General features: G+C 45.5%; 1 protein-coding gene across 1 annotated transcript in view; it reads right to left on the reverse strand.

Moving 5' to 3' along the window:
- The window catches only part of COL23A1 (collagen type XXIII alpha 1 chain), a 288,152-nt gene that overhangs the window by 81,231 nt on the left and 188,435 nt on the right, over positions 1 to 18,486 (reverse strand). Inside the window, exons 3-4 of the mRNA XM_059712890.1 lie at positions 3,963 to 4,007; positions 2,818 to 2,825 (exon numbers count right to left, since the gene is read on the reverse strand). Of these exons, the coding sequence (XP_059568873.1) occupies positions 2,818 to 2,825; positions 3,963 to 4,007 (53 nt within the window). The remainder of the gene's footprint in view (positions 1 to 2,817; positions 2,826 to 3,962; positions 4,008 to 18,486) is intronic.

An 18,486-nucleotide genomic window follows, 5' to 3' on the forward strand; every position in this document is an offset into this window, starting at 1 on the left:
TAGGCAAACACAGTTTTATTCACATTTATCAGTTGTGGCGAAGGAATAAGGACCTGGCTTATGTGTGGTAGGACTCTGAAACAAATATATACATATACAGTCAAGCCATCTATGAAAACAAACACTGGGGAGCTGGGCCAAAACCAATATGCAGAGGGAAGTCTGCTCTTTGCCTTCCTCTGTATCTGTAATGCAGCGTAACATTTCTCAGGGGCTGTATTACGTTGGCGGCGTTTAACCGCTTTGCTGCGTCGAGTGTATATATAGTTTCTTGCTTTTGTTCTATTTCAGAGGAAGGTATCAGCTTTACCATCGACCACAAATGTGTGGCATATTGGCTTCCCTGCCAAGAACAACTGCAGACTATCCTTGGTTTTTCTCCCCGATTACGGAGGAATCCAAATAGAACGACTCGAGTCGCATTCATTCTTTACAGCTCTCCTCCTGTGGCTGCTGGCTGTAACCCGATTCCTCTCCGCTCGGAGGGGGAAGGATGCTCCGGTGGTAAAAGGCACTGAACGGAAACTCAGAAGACCTTAGCTCACCTTTTGGCTAGGCCACAGATTTCCCACGTGACATGGGGCAAGTCACTTAGTCTCACTGTCCTCTTCTCTAAAATGGGGATTAGTAGAGATGCACCGATATATCGGTCACATATTGGATAGGAGGCACCGATAAAAGGAAAATTAACATTATCGGCAATCGGCTTTTTGGGGCGGGTGTAGCCGATAATGTCACCGATAAATGCCACATGCATGTGTGTAGCCGCAGCATGCATGTGACCAGGAATGCAGCCTGGCAGCTTGGAGAGCAGCGTCCGGCCAGAAAGACTGTGGGGAGTGGGGGGGAGCAGATCAAGGCCCTCACGATGAGGGAGGGAGTGGGGCAGGGGCAGGAGTTGCCCAGCCACAGCAGTGAATGCGACCCTGGGACCAGGACCTGTGTGCAGCTCATCCAGGAGGGTACAAGGGGGGGGGGGGAGGGAAGGGACAGCTCCCCTTCTCTGTGCACACCACCTGGGGGAATGCATGGGGGGGCATGTGCCCCCCAGATTTGTGCATGGGGTGGAGGCAGGCTGCCCGCTGGAGGCTCAGGGCCTCTTCCCAGCACGGGGGCTGGGCTGGGGTTGTACTGGGAGGTGTGGCTACAAGGAATTTTTTTTTGGGGGGGGGGGGGGAGCTATAACCCACGCTGTAGCCACCCCTCCCAGTGCTGTTGCCACCCACCCTGCCCGGAAGAGGCCAGCACAGCCCCTGGCTCCAAGCCCACGGCAGGCAGCCCACAGTAGGTGGCCTGCCTTCACCTTACACACAAACCCGGGAGGGTACATGCACCCCATGCCTCCACCGAGGGTGCGCGCAGCAGCAGGAAGCCACCCCCCTCCCCACCCAGATGAGCCGCCTGCAGCTCTGCCCCATTCCCAGGGTCACATTCACTGCCCTGGCTGGGCAGCTTCTGCCCCTGCCCCACTCCCTCCCTCACCATGGGGGACTTCATCTGCCCCCCCACACTCCTTCCCTTCCCTACAGACTTACTGGCCAGATGCTGCTCTCCAAAGCTGCTGTGCTGCATGCCTGTAAATAGGCCTTTGGATCGGTATCAGCCGATATGGCTGGTTAACAATTGGCCAAAGAAATCTTTATCGGTGCACCCCTAGGGATTAGAGATAGTATTTCTTCCCCTTGCTGCTCCTTCTGTTTATGTAGAGTGCAAATGGCTTTTTCAGCTGCGGAAGTCTCTTGCTACATGCATCTATTACAGTGCCTGGCACAACATGGCTCCAATTGTACGCTGTGGTCCTAATAAGAGTTGATGATTATTAGCAGCAACATGCGTCTGGTGACAAGTTGCACCTACATGCTGTTGATCTTACAGGGACAATCTTTTGAAAGCAGACTATGGAAAATGTTCTTGGGAAAAATATTGCCAGTAAGACATTATTGCTCTTACCAGGTGTCACTGCAAGCAAGCATTGACTGTATCACTGTAATGCCTGTTGACTTAGAAAATGGTATTTAAAGGTTTGCTTTTCAGGAATTGGCTTATAGGTATAGATATATACATTATAAGGGTTCAAGATGGGCAGCAGGGGTTAATTGATTTCTAAAGAGCTTGGGTCTCGCACACAAAGTGTCTTTCAGCCCAGGAGGCAGACAGGCTGTCTAACACAATAAGGCCAAGGGATACACACACAGTCTAGAACACAATCTGGGAACTGGGAGCATATACCATACTGTCCCGTAACACAAGATAAAGTGATACCAGCAACAAGGCCCCAGAGCAGGGGGGGCCCCAAGTCCCAGTTTTGGGTGAACAGACCAAATTAGGCGAAGGCCCAGAAGGTTACGTGGATGGATGTGTGACCACAGAGAGACAACCAACCAAAGATAGCCATGGAGGGAAGGAGACTACAAAAGCAGAGACTCGAGAGTAACAAAGGGTTCCTCTTTCCATCCTCCCCCCTGAGAGGGTCCCCATCCCCGGGAAGGGTCCCCAGGGCCACCATGGACAGAGGGCATACCACCTGCCTGCCTTATATACCCCACGGGGGGGCGGCCCTTGGCATCTCACCTCCACATTGCTGACATCTGACACCTAAGGAAGAGCCTCAGAGTCCTGGCCAGATGTACTTAAATTCTGATGACAGCCCTAGGATTTGGTAGATATATAGAATTGCTTAATTGTTTTTATTGTTTCTTTTCTGTTATCACCAGGGATCCTGTTTCTCTCCGATTTAAAAAAAATCCCCAATTTTCACTTTAAAAAAGTAGCCCCAAATCCATATTTTTCCACAATTAAAATGAAACACTACTATACAGGTTTCCCTCAATTTATGCGGGTTCTTTATATGCAAATTTGCTCTTATGCGATGAGCATATTTAGGCCCATAATCCATTATATGCGATCAGCATAGATGCCTCCCCTCCCCCAGCCCAAGCAGGTAAGTCTATGGGGGGAGGGGAAAGGGCCATGGCCCCACTCACCCCAGCCCTGGCTACAGCGGCCCCAGGAGCAGCTGATGCCAGCTGCCTGCACCAGGGCACGGTGCAGCCCAGGAGCAGAGGTGAGTGGGGCAGGCGGAGCGCGGTGCAGCCCACTGGCTGCAGGCAGCTGGTGCCGGCCGCTCCCGGGGCCACTGCAGCCAGGGCTGGGGCGAAGGCCACTCTGTTCCCTATGCTTTTCTGCCTTGTGCAGTCCCAGGAGCGGCACCCCTCCCACCGTCCCTTCCCGAGTCCTAGCCTCATTCCCTCCCTCCCTCCCCGCCATGGGAAAGTATCCCTATTTGTTACATTGTGAAGTAGGTTCGCTTTACGTGAATTCGATTTAGGCACTGTTCTCCGGGAGCGCATGTACAGCATAAATTGAGGGAAACCTGTATATAGATCTATATATTAGTGGTATTTCATTTAAATCATGGAACAGTGTGGATTTAGGGTGCCTTTTTTTTTTTTAACTAAAAATTGGGGATTTTTTTAAATTGGAGAAATCCAGGATCCCTGGCATCACTGTGTATCAATAAATTTGCCTATTATCGAATAGAGAGGTCGTGGTCAGTCTGAGAGTGGGAACAAGTGTGGGTCCACCCCCTACCCCTGGAACAAGGCTCTGGGTCCTAAATCCAGAGCCAATAATGCCTACCAATGTTTTCAGACTGTTCCCATGAAACATTAAGATATGGCTGGAGAACACGTTTTCATCAATCATTTGGAGCATAGTTGATAGCTTTAAAAGTTTTATACAGACCAACTAGACAGTCCCCAACCTAGCAGTGCCCCTTTATGTCACTGTTGATAGGCAAGATCAGAGCTCAGCTTTTAGCATCAACAGATAACCTCTTCTGCCTGGGAATGGGAAGTCTCCTTTTCACAGGCCCATTAGATAAAAGGCAACTTTATCAGAGAGTTCAAGGGCCTTCTAGTTATCTCGTGGGCACACACCCCACGGGGCAACGTGACACTTACCAGGTTCTCCTCGTCTCCCAGCCTTTCCCCGCCGTCCTGGAGGGCCTGTGGAAACAAGAGAGCAAAGGGCTTTTTATTTCATGGAAATTATTGTCAGAGGAAAATGAATCTCACAGAGAACAGGCCCAAGAGAGAACAAGCAAGAAGCCATTTCTTCTGAATCCAGAGCTCTCTCATATCGCCTTCAGAATGAGCTGAAAAGCAGTAGGGGACCAAGACACTTTTTAGTGGATTTGATATCACAAACACCCTCTTTTGCAAACAATATTTGCTCTTTCTGATATTCTACTCTGCTACAGCACATTAAGAGAAGGCTCTCCTTATCCCATGTCATTTTAATGGGGGTTGTCATCACCATCCTGTAAATTATGCACCATGAGGAAAACTCAGATTTTTTTCCCCCCGTTAGAAAGCAGCAAGGGGTCCAAATGCCACAGATCTGAGCAGTGAAGCAGAGATCTAGAAAGAACCTCAGGACATCATCTAGTCCAAGCCACTGCTCACACCAGGATCAATCTAAGCCAGGAGTGGGCAAAGTCAGGCTCACAGCACACTACATTTCCCAGCAGCCCCCACCCACGCCGCTCCAGCTTGTCTCCAGGGCCAGGATCTTGTCGTGGTGATGGCGCGGGCCAGAGCCAGGGCACAGCTGCGATCCGCTGCCCACATGCCCCTACTGCAGAACCCAAGCTTGGCAAAGGGGCATACGGGAAACTGATAGTGGCTCTGCCCCAGCTCCTGCCCATGCCATCACCGCCGCAAGGTCCTGGAGCAGCTAGGCCCTGGAGCAGCTCCCCACCTAGCCATGTGTCCTGCCAGTGCTGCTCCAGGCTGGTCTCCGTGAGACCTTGGGAGCATGTGGCCATGATGGGTCCACACTGTCACAGCCCAGCTGCTCCTGGCATCTCAATGGACACCAGCCATAGTGGCATGAGCAGGGACCGCTAGGAAACAGAGTTCAGCCGCTGACCGGATCTGCCATTTTGCCCACCCATCCCAGAGAAGTGTTTGTCTAACTTGCATGGAAAGGCATCCAATGACAGAAGACTCCACAACTTTGTTGAGGTATCCCATCACCTAGAGGAGGATGGGGCATTCGGGAGTAGTGCTGGAGTCTTTGAAATACAACAGCCTCTCTCCTGTGCACACCAAAACTGGAATTGTTTCAATTCGTCTGAATGCAATGCAAATGGCTTCAGAAGCTGGAGTGGGATCTTCTTCTGCTCAGGAGCTCAACAGGACTCTCAGATGTCCAAAACTTACACTTTTGACAGTGTATCAGATGGGAATATGGATGTGCTCTTACTGTTCACTACCAACTAAATCACAAGACACGTCCTTAAATATGATAAGACACCATAGGACAGATCCTATCCCTCTATTAGGCAACTAGGGGGATTTAGGTGCTCAAGTCAGATTCTAATCCACCCTGCTTCTGTCTCTTAAAAATAGCTAACGAAAAAAATGGATGGATTCCCCTGCTCCTTGATGCATTTTTGTGACTTAGGTCTTACAGCTAAGATAAGGTAGAAGGTAGAAGCATTAGCATTTTTTCAGGGACCTCATCAAGATAGAGTAGCATCACACAAGCACCAAATAGACAGCATAGGATCTGGCCTCCACACATTTTCCTCTGCAGTTAAACATTCATGTTTTACCAGGACCAATTTTGGCATATAAACCATCACCCCTCTTATTCTCTCATCTGGGTAAAGATGACTGAACGATCGAGTAACAGAAGAAAATGTAAACAACATGTTCTTAATCATGAATATGCTGAAGAAATTAAAGGACGTGTTCACGGGGCACTGAATACAGGCAATAAATTGTTGGATAATAGTCTACAAAAAGAAAACTTAAAATGCAAAAGTACAAAATACTGCAGCTCCAATGGAACCTGGATTTCATCGGAGGTACAGCATTTTGTACTTTTGCATTTTAAACTAATATTTTGCGGTAGGCTGATGTTCAGAATAAAGCACCTATTAATTCACACTGACACTTCCTGTGCTCATTGCAACATGTGTATTGCAAGATCAAGATGTGGCCAAAAGAAAAACACATGTCTCAGGATGGTGGTCTACCCCTCGCAGGTCGGTCGGTTCTGGAGCTGTTGTCACTGAAGGACAGCGATAATGATGAAAAACAAAAGCAAGCTGTGCTCTTGTTTTTTTATCTAGGAAAATCCATCATTATTCGATCACGAGCCCTCCCGCCCCTCCTTACTGTTGCTCCATCTTTTGATGGGGAGAGAGGAAGAAGGTAAATATGAAAGGAACAAAGTCATTAAATATTCCTGTCCCCTTAGAAAGGATTCACAATTTGCACCAATGTTTTTGTTTCTTACTGTGGAGCCAAGTCCCTAGCCAGGGGCTGGAGCTTCCCTTTGCAGCGCTATAATACACATTTACACAAAATCTGATCTCCATTTGCTCACCTCTGTTGGGTATCCTAGAGGCAGATCAAAATGACAGATATTCTTTTCAGTATGTACTGCTAGGAAATCCAGTTCCCATCCACAAAGGGGTCTTTAGTAGTCTATGTACTATTCCTACAAGCTGCAAATCTTGTGCACCTCATTCTAGAGCTTCACCAGCAAAAACCCGTTGGGTAAAACATTTTGGGGTTATTTGTTGTAGCCATGTTGATCTAAGGGCATAGGCAGACATGATTCTTTGGGTAAATGTGATATCTTTTATCAGGCCAACTAAATGATTGGAAAAATTGTCCTTAACAAGCTTTGGGGCACAAAGACCCTTCTTCAGGTCTTTAGAGTGTTTGTATGCTCTTCTGGGCAGAGAATATCACATTAGGTACAATGTCAGTCTTATTGCTGCATCCTCAGAAGATGCAAAACTTCCAAATACTGCCTGATTTACATCTACATGATCAAAAATCTTGGGGGAAGATACCAATATCTTAAATGGGGGTAGGCTACTGGGGTACTAGCACCTGGTGCAATCTTGGTGGTGGTAGTAGTGGTAGGGAAGGCACAAAGAGCCATGACTACAGAGCTGCCCAGGAGGCTGCTGGACAAGGCAAATGTCCATCCCATCTGAAAGCATCTGTCTTTGAGTAATCCAAGAGGAACTTTCCTTGGTTAACCACAAACTAAGGGAAAAAAAAAAAAATCACTTGATTTGGGACTGCTCAGTTTGTGCCCTCAACTTATCTCAGGTTTTCAGAAAGGTTTCAGAGACCATAGGCCAAGTTTAAAAGTGAACATGGGAAGAAGTCTAGCTTTTATTTCCAAACCGCAGACTGTCATTTCTACATGGTTTCAACCTATGACTGACCCTTAGCTGAGCTTTGCTTTGGAGTCTCTGGGTCCATTTAAATCAAAAGCCAAGAGAGTTCACAAAAGATTTTTTTTACCCAAACTGCTCAGTTTTCAGCTGGTGCCCCAGCTAGGTAATGTAACTTGGATACCTGATGGAGATTAGCTGAGGCTTGCTAAATCTGACTGCTGCCCACAAACCATTGATCTTTCCCCCAGGGATCAAGCAGCTAAATTGGCCTTCATGTTGGAACAGTCTACCAGAACTGCACAGCACACCCCAGACACTTGGCTTATGCAGCAAAATTCTCCTTCTTTCTAAGTAAAGCCATATGAAAGCGTCTGCTTTTCTTCAGGTGGTTGAACCAATCAATTGGTTCAAGTGACTTTCCTAGAGAACTCATTTTCACTTAAAAGCGCAGATTGATGAGGAGAAATCTGAAGAATGGGCAAAAAGGGGGTGGGTAGGGCTGAGGGAATACAAGCATTTAATTAGCTCAAGCTCAAAGAAACGAACAGAAAGAAAATACACATCAACCACATTGTTAGGTGAAACCTGAAAAGTGATATAAAGCTGATTTTCATAGTACCACAGACACGAGTTAACAGCAAGTCCACCCACAAAGGGAGATCTAAGGTAAGTTTACTAATGGTACAGCTCTCATTATTGATTAAGGGGTAACAATACGGTCAACGCTTTACGACGTGTGCATAAGGAGATCCCTATGCCGAAAGTGTCCTGTTGTAAGGGTCTGTCCTCACTAGGTTCTCACCCACCCGTCCTCATACAAAATCACCTCACACCTGCATTTAGTGGTACATGATACCTGAGCTAGGGACAGGCATTCAAAAAACCTGAGCCTGAATTGATTCAATCTGCAGGTTAGTCTAACCTGGATAGGCTGAATCACTTTGTAACTGAACAGACATCCCAGACATGCAGGCACATGTAGATCAGGCTAGAAGCTGGGGGGTGCTAGAGAAGCCCTCCCTTCCCTTTATCAGTGCTGAGCTGAGTAGGGGGCATAGCCAGGCCCTGTCAGGATGCTCTGATTAGGGAGGGGTTCCCCCCACTCCTGACCAGCCCAGCAGGGAATTGATAACACAATGTTTATCACCCATTAAGAAAACAACAGAGGGACATTACCAGCTACCTGTTGATTTTGCCTTTGTCTCATCTGCCACAGCACGGACTGTAGCCAGCGTGTGGTCTGCTAGCTAATGCTGAGAGGAGTCTGTGTAAGGCAGAGGGGCTGGGAGGGGGGAGCAGGGGGAAGCCAGGCAGATGCCTGCAGTCTCTGCTGGAGCTACAGCCAGGGAGCAGAGGGGAAGGGGCCAGCCCTGCTGTGGAGCAGAGTCCCGCCCAGCCCAGAGAGCATGTCAGGATGCTGGGGGAGTCTGGTTCAACTTAAACCAGCAAGGGGTCTGGGACAGACATTGCATAAACCACTTTGACCCAAATCAGTTCAGTCTAATACTACATTCAACCAGGTTCATCTCAAACCAGTTTCAGCCATTTTCAAACTGGTTTATATGCCCTGAACATATGTTCTGTTAGAGATTTAAACCAGTTTCTGATCACTTAAACTGGTTTATGTAATGTGTCCCTAGGCCTGATAGCACAGACAAAGATACGTTAGAACTTGGGTGCTGCTTTGAGTCAGGTTGGGAACTGGCCTAGTTAGCACAACCTAAATCCCTCAAGCGCTAAGAGTCCTCCAGTGCCTTCTTACAATTTCCTCTGTGTACATGGAAGGACAGGCAACATTTTCCCACAATTCACTAGGAAAGGACAGTCGAGTGTCATGGCTTGCTGCAGTGCAAGGACCTATGGGATATGCCTGTGGAAGTCCTAGCAGCACACACCGGGGACGAGAGCACCCAGAAGGATTCGAGAGTGCCGAGGCTCTGGAACAGGCTCCCCCCAGAGGTGGTACAGTCACCCACGCTGGCCATCTTCAAAAAGCGCCTCGATGCCCATCGTGCTGGGGTCATCTGACCCCAGCAGTCTTTCCTGCCTAGTGCAGGGGGCTGGACCCAGTGATCCTGTAAGGTCCCTTCCAGCCCCTAACAACTATGAAACAAACTACTCAGGGTGAGACTCTCCGGTAGAAGGCTGTTACCTGAAAGAAAAAGCAAGCGGGACATATTTGGGAGGCCTGGTTCAGCTAACCTCATCTCCTTTCCATTCTTCTCTGTGCACATCTCAGAAGAAACAGATGTGTCGGAGGGATACAAATGAAGCCAGCATGACAGCCGGCTGCCAGACGTTAGTGGGGAAAATGACACATCCTGCTCACTCGACTGCTACAGAGCGGCGGTTTACGTACTTTTTATCAGGGTAAGGCAGGCCGGGCTCTGCCCGTAAACCATCAGCGTCAGTGATATATTATCACTACCACAGGAATGTGCACGGGAGAAAAAAGGTCAAGGACCAGATTGGATTTAATTACCGGGGCAAAAAAGGTCAATGAAATACGGCACGATAGGACCTGCTTTCCTGGTATCAGGAGACTTACGGGAGTGAGTGGGGCTGGCACTTCATGGGTCTATTTGCAGGTCTCCTGAGCAGACTCCTTCCAACAGCCATAATTTACTGCACTGGAGGAAAATATGCGGTTTTAGCTTTCACAATATTTTACAGTTCATTATGAGCTTTAAAACCATGTTGGTTTTAATGTCCCAGGTGCCAGCCCCCTCGTAGTCGATATAAGTGACCAACCACGACACAACCGGGTAGTCTGAGGCTCTTGCAAACTTCTTCCCTCGTTAATGGACGGTGACTCTTTAGTTGCATACATCAGCTCTTCCCCGCACCGCTTCCAGATAGCAATATTTTTCATTGCCTCCCAGTTGCTAAACCTACAGTTTGACTGGAAGAGTTAACTAATGGCTGCGTGTTGTCTGGGCTCACATCTCACACACTGGATTAAGAGCGTTTAGTTTGAACGTGACAAGATGTTTAGGAAGAGACTGCTTTATGCTTTGTATATGTTCTCCCCTCCGAAAATATCTTCCATAAAACGTAAATAAAGGACTCCCAGCACTGATACAACATGGCTGATACGGTTACAAAGAAAGGTTTTGCTATTGCCCAGCTGACATTAATGCAGCATAAATCTTAATTATATTGAATCAACATCAAACCACATGATGTTCGGAGATTAAGTCATTAGGTAACAGTTTATAGTCAACATTTATCTTCATGTGTATTAGAAAACCTCCTTAGTCTTCTTTATGTGCTTCTAATACTTTAAAGGGAGCTATCAGGAAAAGTTTATGTCCATGCTACAAATGAAATGAATCCTGCCTTTTTAGGCCATTTTTTCACTAGGGAGGTTTTTAACGTTTCTCACCATTGGTAACCCTGGATTCAGCTGAACTGGTGCTAATAACATTTCAAGACCAGCTGTAGACGTCTTACTGGCAGCTAATGCCAAAGAGACTGCCACAGAGCTCCAACCCAGCCGGGAGGATGTCTAACCCAACGAGAGCTAAACACATTGTCAGCCGTCCGTGGCCCATGCGCACTGGCTCACTGATGTTGCCGGCACTGGTTCATCTGCTCAGGGGCGTTTAACTGCGCAATACATTTTAGAAACATTACTTGTTTAGAAACGAGTTGGAATAATTAACTGATTTCAACTCCTCTGTACTGAGAAATGTTATTTGTGTAACAAGGTTGTAAACTGAAAATTGTGGCTCCCAAGATCTTGCTTATAATGAGGTTACACTGTACTCTTTCCTTTCTAATTACTTCTGTGGTTTCATCGTCATCTGCTTGCCCACATGTGAACGACAACGGGGCTGTCGCTTACTTGAAAATACCGACAATGCATGTTGTCTTCACCCTTCTCTAACTGTAGCAAAAAACACCTAACCGCTTTCCATCTGGACAATGAACGGCACTGTGACTCCTTTAATTGGGGCAAAGACATGTTTAATATCGCCCAAAATTGATTTTTTCATCACAAAAAAGTCTTAGAGAAAATAGCTGGATAGAAAAAAAAAAATGAAGAAATATGGATTTGTTTCCCCCCACTTCCATCACACCTCCTGCACACTCCTGCAGGACTAGTATCTGTGCAATGTCATGTATTATGCACATCCTACAGCATTTTTTGAAGGAAAGCAGCCTTAAGAGAAGAGAATAAATATAATGAAAGACCAAGCAGATATTTTAATTGGCAGCTACCAACAAGTCTTTCTCCCCTGAGCCTAAATATTGTAGAGTCCTTTTCCAGCAGAGCAGTGTAAGAGATCCTCCTTGGTATCACAGGTCTCATTCCAAAAGCTTCGCTCTCTCTGGGCAAAAATGAGCTAATCAGGACAAGACAATTCAGTGCATGAAAGTACATTTTCATCTGCCTTTTCATGGGGGGGGGGGGGGGGGGCAGCGCAGTGCTCGCAATGTTTTCTTTACCAAATTTCCAAAAAAAAAAAAAAAAAAAAAAAAAAATCCTTTGGAGAGATGCCACCAGCCATGTTACAAGGACTCACAACTCACAGTACGTGCAGCAATGCAAGACCACAGTTTTCAGAAGTGGCCAGTGATGTGGGGGTCCCCCATTTAAAGCAACCCAATTTTCAGGCACCACTGCCTGAAAACCAGCCCCACCCCATTGTAAAGCATCCTGTGTAGGGCACCCCAAAATTGAGGTGCACCCCGAAGCCCCTTTGTCAAACTCTGTCCTTCCCCTTCCATCTGGGAGACAACCTGCAGGTGTTAATTAGCTCTAGGAAAAGAGGTGAAGTAAGAGGATACTGCAGGAACCACACAGGGCCAAGCGCGCCCAGAAGGAGTCTTAAAAGACACCCGAGGTTTAAATAAACGGGGCGTTTGACACAAGGCCTCCCATGCCATCAGAGTGGCCTGTGTACATCAAAGCTGACGCTCACTGAGCTACTCTGCTCTCAACCCCTCCGTGAACAGGTCAGAGCGCGTCAGTCAGTGGGGAAGGTTTATACAAGTGCAGAGACTGGCAGTAGATTAGTCTTAATTGTCAACAAATGTCCAGCCTCTGTGCTTGAAAACAACTGGCTCATTAAAGCCCGTGGTTCCCATTCAAAGCCTGCTTAACTTTTAGCCCTAGCAGCCTCCCTTTCCTACCATACCCAGCCTCCACCACATGATAATTTGCCCATTTATATTACACGCTGCTGATTAAATTGTGCTGGGACTTGCGCTGGAGGTATTCTCCACTTATACAGTCATCCTGAATAGAGGGAACAAAAGGCAAAAAATCTTCTATCGTCCGCGCACTCATTTTCGCCGACTTATGCTGGGCTGTGAGGACGTGGCTGAAAGCAAGATACGGCCGAATGGTTACAATAAACAACAGCAGTTCAGATTGCCGGGCCGTGACGGAGCAAGGTGCCACATTTTGTTCGCAGAGTGACACACACTCCATGTCAAGGGCCAGGGCAAAACACAGACTTGTCCAAGGGAGACTTTTGCTCCTTTGGCAAAGCTCAATAGCAAATTAGCTAACCCAAAGCACCGACCAAAACCAATGGGAAACGCACAAAACAGCAAGGCACTTTAGCTCAACAGACCACGACTCACTGTTAAGACCGGAGGCATATTTGAGAGTGTCCCCCAATAACTATTTTTCTTAATTTTAATCAACTCTAGGTCCCCAGACGTTGTGTGAATGCTCATTGCAATAAAGTCTCCAACAGCTAATAATGATACTTTACAACTTAAAAACGTACGCTGGGAGCAATGGAGGATGTGTCATTGGCTTTAGAGGAGTAAGTCTGATCGCTAATATCGGAAAATGTATTATAAAGTTTCTATTTTTTTTATGAGAAATAGATTCCTTCTTTAATTTGTACCCGAGGGCAGTTTCTTCAGTCAGTCCCACAGCGCTTTTGTTTCATCATTTAGGTACTGCGATAAAACTGAATTTACGATATAAATGAAGAGGCAACTGGAATAAAGCCACAGCTGCACTTAAATTGAACATGTTCTGCTTGTTATGGCTGCTCTAAACTCTTGCCATTTGCTGATAATCCCTTGGCCCCGCTACAGCACAGAATAGGTACCGCAGAGGTTAGGAATGGACTGAAGGGGTGTGCCTGCAAGGAAAGAGGATACGCAAGTGGGCATGTGTGCATGCTGCCATGGTCCAGGCGGAAAGATTCAAATGACAGATTTTGGTTGCCCACATCTGCATTTGGATGGCTGTGTCTGTACCTGTCTCGGGAAAACACTTTGAAAAACCTCTAAGTTGAATATATTCACCCTGGACATTTCTGCTTCAAGCTGCTTTGTGAGAACAAGAGCTATTCCAAATCACCACCCTACTTACGAGGTCTGCGCTGTCAATGTGCCAATGGGTGGATTCACTTGGCTCCTACAAATGAATCTACTTTCCATTCATTACAAGTGTTATTTAAATTATTAATATTCAGACAACAGTATGGACACCCATACAAGAAGTCTTGTTGCACTTGACTGATGTTATACAGCATATTGCACAACAATAAAAAACCAGAAACAACTTCCAACTCAACTGAGCCAAACACCCAGCTGCAAAAGCCCCTCTTCTTCAATCCTCAAAATTGCTGCGATGGCAGCACATCCAGATTCTCCGAAAGGGTCAAAACCAAGCAGACTGTAAGCAGTTTTACAGGGATGATCCTGTTTATTAAGTCTTTCAAGTTTTCAGCAAATCCATAATAACAACGTCATCCAGAGTCTGGTCTGCAAAACACACACTTCTATGTTCTGCCAGCCATTCAAGGAAAATTATCTAGAACAACTGCTCAGGAACAAAACTCATATGCTGTAAATAAGTAGTAGCGTATGGCCATTATTTTGATAAGAATTCATCATCCAATAGAGCTCTAAGTAATTTGAGACACCACCACGCAGACCAGGCAAGGTCAAATCAATACACTTCATCAATGCTTACAAAAAAACATATTTCTGGTTAGCGAATATAACTTCAGTTGAAAAAAAAAAAGTTAGCAGAAAGCCACATTCTGGAAAAAATGAGAAAAATCTGACTTTGTTGAACTATTGAAGCACACGAAGCAAGGGACTATTTAAGAGCTGAGTCAGCAGATTTGCACGTCCCAAGCGTCTGCTTGTTTACAAACAGGCAACAAACGTACGTGCGTGTGGGAAGCAAGCTTTCAAGTGCAAAAAGCATTCGAGGCATTTCTGGCGAGTGGCAACAGCACACTTGAACGGTGTCAACGGTAAGATGTTTCCCCAACGTAAGTTGGAAAATAAAAATGGTTAGCACTTCCTTTGCTTTTCCACGAAAGGTATTACATTTAACTCAATCTGACTAATTAAACTTTAAAACTCCAGCAAGATTCTAACTTCACGTCAGTTCTAAGCCTCAGCTTTGGCTGCCGTTGCACTGTAAAGACCATTTAGATATTTAAAGAAATTCATACTCCGTGCATTTGGTATGGGAATCACATGAGGCCACAGAAAATATTCTTGGTCCGTCTCCAATACTATTCAAATATGACGGAAGATAAATGTCAGCGAACTTGACAACAACAGATTGACAGTCGAGCGGTAGACGAATGCTGCAGTTGTTCACACATCCCTGGAACGACCCCCCGTAACTCCACAGACAATTGCATATATGTTATAGCCTTAAACTGAATAAGCCTGTACGTTGTCCTTAAAACGCTGCTGTTATCTGAATGTGGGCAGTGCACACTTTTGGCAAAATGTCCCACAGGGTTAATCTCTAAGGTCTCTAAAAAAGAAGAGAACACAAAATCGGACATATGCAATCCATAAAGGGGCTGTGGGGAAGAGCCAAATTTATTCTCAGAGAAAACCTCTGCTGGTCGCACAAATAATACTAATAGCCAACATTCATATTACAGCAATGTCCAACAGAAAATTACAATTTTTCCGTTCCACAATTCATCCAACTTCATATGATTTTGTGTCACAGCTCCAACATCTTCTTTAAAACCCAGTGAGCTCTTCCTCTCGTCTTCAAAGGAAACATCACTTTTCCCTCCTGTTCCAAAATCCCATCGTAATGACTTCAGCATGTAAGATGTATTTATTTCCAATCTTTAAACGATTAGGATGTTTTGCATGTATTACCTCTGACAAAAAGCATTGTCATTAAAGGCCTTGACTTCTTTTGAAGAACAGATCAGGAGTATATTAGTTCAATTGAAACATTAAGTCAGCTTCTGGAAATGCAGGCACCCTTCTTGCTCATAATGGTCTGTATGAATGTACACAAGCCCTAGTCATAGCTCAGCCCCCGCTGTCTGCATCACAAAACAGAAGGACAAAGAAAAATCTTAGTTTGGGGGGAGGGGGGGGGCGGCGACGGACAAAACAACCCCCTTCCCCCCGAAAAAACCCCGACCTGTTTGCAACGCATATAATTAACGCACCAAAGCCAATACATTCGATACGTCAGTCCAGCAGTCCCACATAGCAGTGCCGGGTGATACAGTATTAAGTAATTGTACCCCACACAAGGTACAGCACGTACACTACAAGCGTAATTTGAGAACGTGAGTCATTGAGAAATATTGCTTTGAAATTATGTGCTGCGATTCTGCTAATCCAGCCATTTGACGTTTCCATGCCTCCTGACCATGTAAGCAGCAAAACAATAACAATTCGTCTTGAAGTTTAGCACGTTAATTTAGATTTCTGGCGGGGACTACAAATTCCCTCGATCCAGACCAAGAGATGAGCAGCAAGATACTCCTGGTAAGACCTTGTGAAATATCACCAGAAGATGCACAAATCATAACAGATGAAGCTTTTCCAATTCAGCAGTGAAAGCAGTAAAACAATGCGAATAAATCCAAGTCTTTAAGTTAAAATTTGTATAACAAGGACTGGTTGTTTTTAAGGAATTTTACCTTGTATAAAATATACAACAAAGTGTACGGTGATGTTACCACACTAGCTTTTGCAGAACGCACCATCTTTCATCACTTAGTGGAGAAATGAACACAGGTGATACCTTCTCTCTTAAATATCTGATGTATAAGAGAGCACCAACCACTGGATGCTGATGTGCAAAGCTCATTAGACACGTCTACCCAAAAGGGTTTATCCAATGAACAAGAGCAATATTCCCAACATCTGTTTGGAAACTTAAAGCATTTGGTTTAATATACATATATATTTTTAATTTTTATATTCATGACATTACCCACAATTCAACGGCAGCATGAAGGCCTGGCTTTGAGGCACTGCACTTGGTCAATAGCTTGGTGGCTACCTCAAGTCTGCACGCATCAACATAAATACTATCTTAACACAAACACAAATGCAGATACACTTCGTATTTCCCTCTTCCAAGATAGGCTTTCAAGTGTATTTGTGTTCACTATCAACAGACACCTAGAGCCATAGAGATAAGAATGACAGGACTGCATGAGACCAGGTGCTATGCATTTTACAGTAAAATAGATAGTTAAGGTATAGTGTAATGTAACATCATATGTTTAGAGGCTGACTGCAAATAAATGTACTGTAGAGTTCAAGGTTCTTTGGGTAAATCCAATATCTTTTATTGGATTTAGCCAAAGAGCCTCATCTGCCTATGTTCTCAGACCAACATAGCTACAACCTACACCCCTGCAGAGTTCATGCATTCAACTTATAGTGAGATAAAGGGACCGCAACTCTGGCACTCGACCATGACATTTAGCACGTCCATGGGAACAACACTAGAACATGACCTCTTCGCAATGCCATTGGGGTGGCTGTTAGGAGGCTACTAATATGATCATTGTTACCTTGTAAAATTTTGGGTTGGGCTGAGAACATGGTGAAAGATGCCAAGCGACGCACTTTCACTCGCGCTGCCAGGGCAAGGTCACAACCTACTGTGGTGTGGAAGAGTCCTCAAGTGAAGCTCAGTACTACCGTCTCTCGAGTCACGTGCAACTGCACAATAGACAGGTGGCTGTACTGCATTTTCATTGGGAAGACGGTATGGCCCAACAGGTTTCCTCCCCGTCTCCTATTTATTTACATTCTTGCATCTGTGCTCATCACCACAGGAGCTGAGCACTTCATGGAATAAAAATAAAAAGGATTTTTAGAGAAGGTAGAATAAAGCCTCCATTTTGTTTTAAGTGAAAAGAAAGGCGTTCACGTACAACAATTTCTGCCTCTCTCATGTTTCGTTTCTATTTTTTTTTTTTTATCTACTACAACAAAGCAGTTTTTCCTAACTATTGTAAAAGCCTTCAGTTTGCATTTGGATGTGTCCGTATAGATGTTATCGGTCTGTGAGCATCTTCTATAGCACTCATCTATACGGAGGTACTGAGGCACCAAATACGCTCACTGAAATTTGGAGACCTCTGTCCTATTGCAGTGGACTCATCGCTTGGATCCAAATTACCAAGAAGCCCATGAGCAGAGGACACCTGCCTCCTGTTAATGTTAACTTACTGAAACAAAGAACAGATTTTGCCCAGAGTTTATTTTTTCTCTCCTTTTACTGCTTTGTTTGCAATAAATCTTACAGAAACTAAAGCTCTAGCTGGATCTCGGTGATATCTTTCACCCCAGTTCGTACGAAGTAATTTATTTTTAGATTCTTTGGAAATCAAAACTGTTTGTGCAAGGCAAATATGAAGGAGTGTATGCGGCAGAGATATGGTATACGACAGAGGAATCCTGTGAATACGCTGCCAATTGTGCAGCAGGAGAGCTTTGCTTCCTGACACCCTGACATCATTTTCTTAAGTGAGCTACCATGGGTCTAAGTTCATTTTCAGAGACAGGTCGGGGAGCTAATCCAAGTGGGGGAGAGGGTTTCAATTTTCTGGAAACAATAGCACTGTTGTACGTCTCCACTCCAAACATCTCAAGTCGCTTCTGTCTACTGTATACAGTAATTTGCTCTCAAACATCTAAAACCCGAATAAAAGACACTCATGGATGTTATACAGGATGCCTGGTCCCAAATCTAGTCCTTCCCTGAAGACACTGTTAGCAGAGGAGACAGGTGCATGGTTTAAGCGGGTTATAATGCTACCCAACCAACCAACCAACCTTCCGCTCTGGGGATCCATATTCAATCTCATTCTAGTTTCCAGTAGAAAACTATTTGCATTGTAAAGACATCACAGATTATGGCAGAGCGAGGCCCAGCTGGCAGCCTCTGCTCAGGGGAGAGGCTCAGCATTGCAGTACGAAAGCAACTGAGATGGATGGGCAGTCCCGTGATGGGAAGCTTACATGGTATTGAACATCACACCTGGCTCAGACACTGA

Source organism: Alligator mississippiensis, chromosome 9, assembly GCF_030867095.1.
Source record: "Alligator mississippiensis isolate rAllMis1 chromosome 9, rAllMis1, whole genome shotgun sequence".
Lineage (NCBI taxonomy): Eukaryota > Metazoa > Chordata > Crocodylia > Alligatoridae > Alligator > Alligator mississippiensis.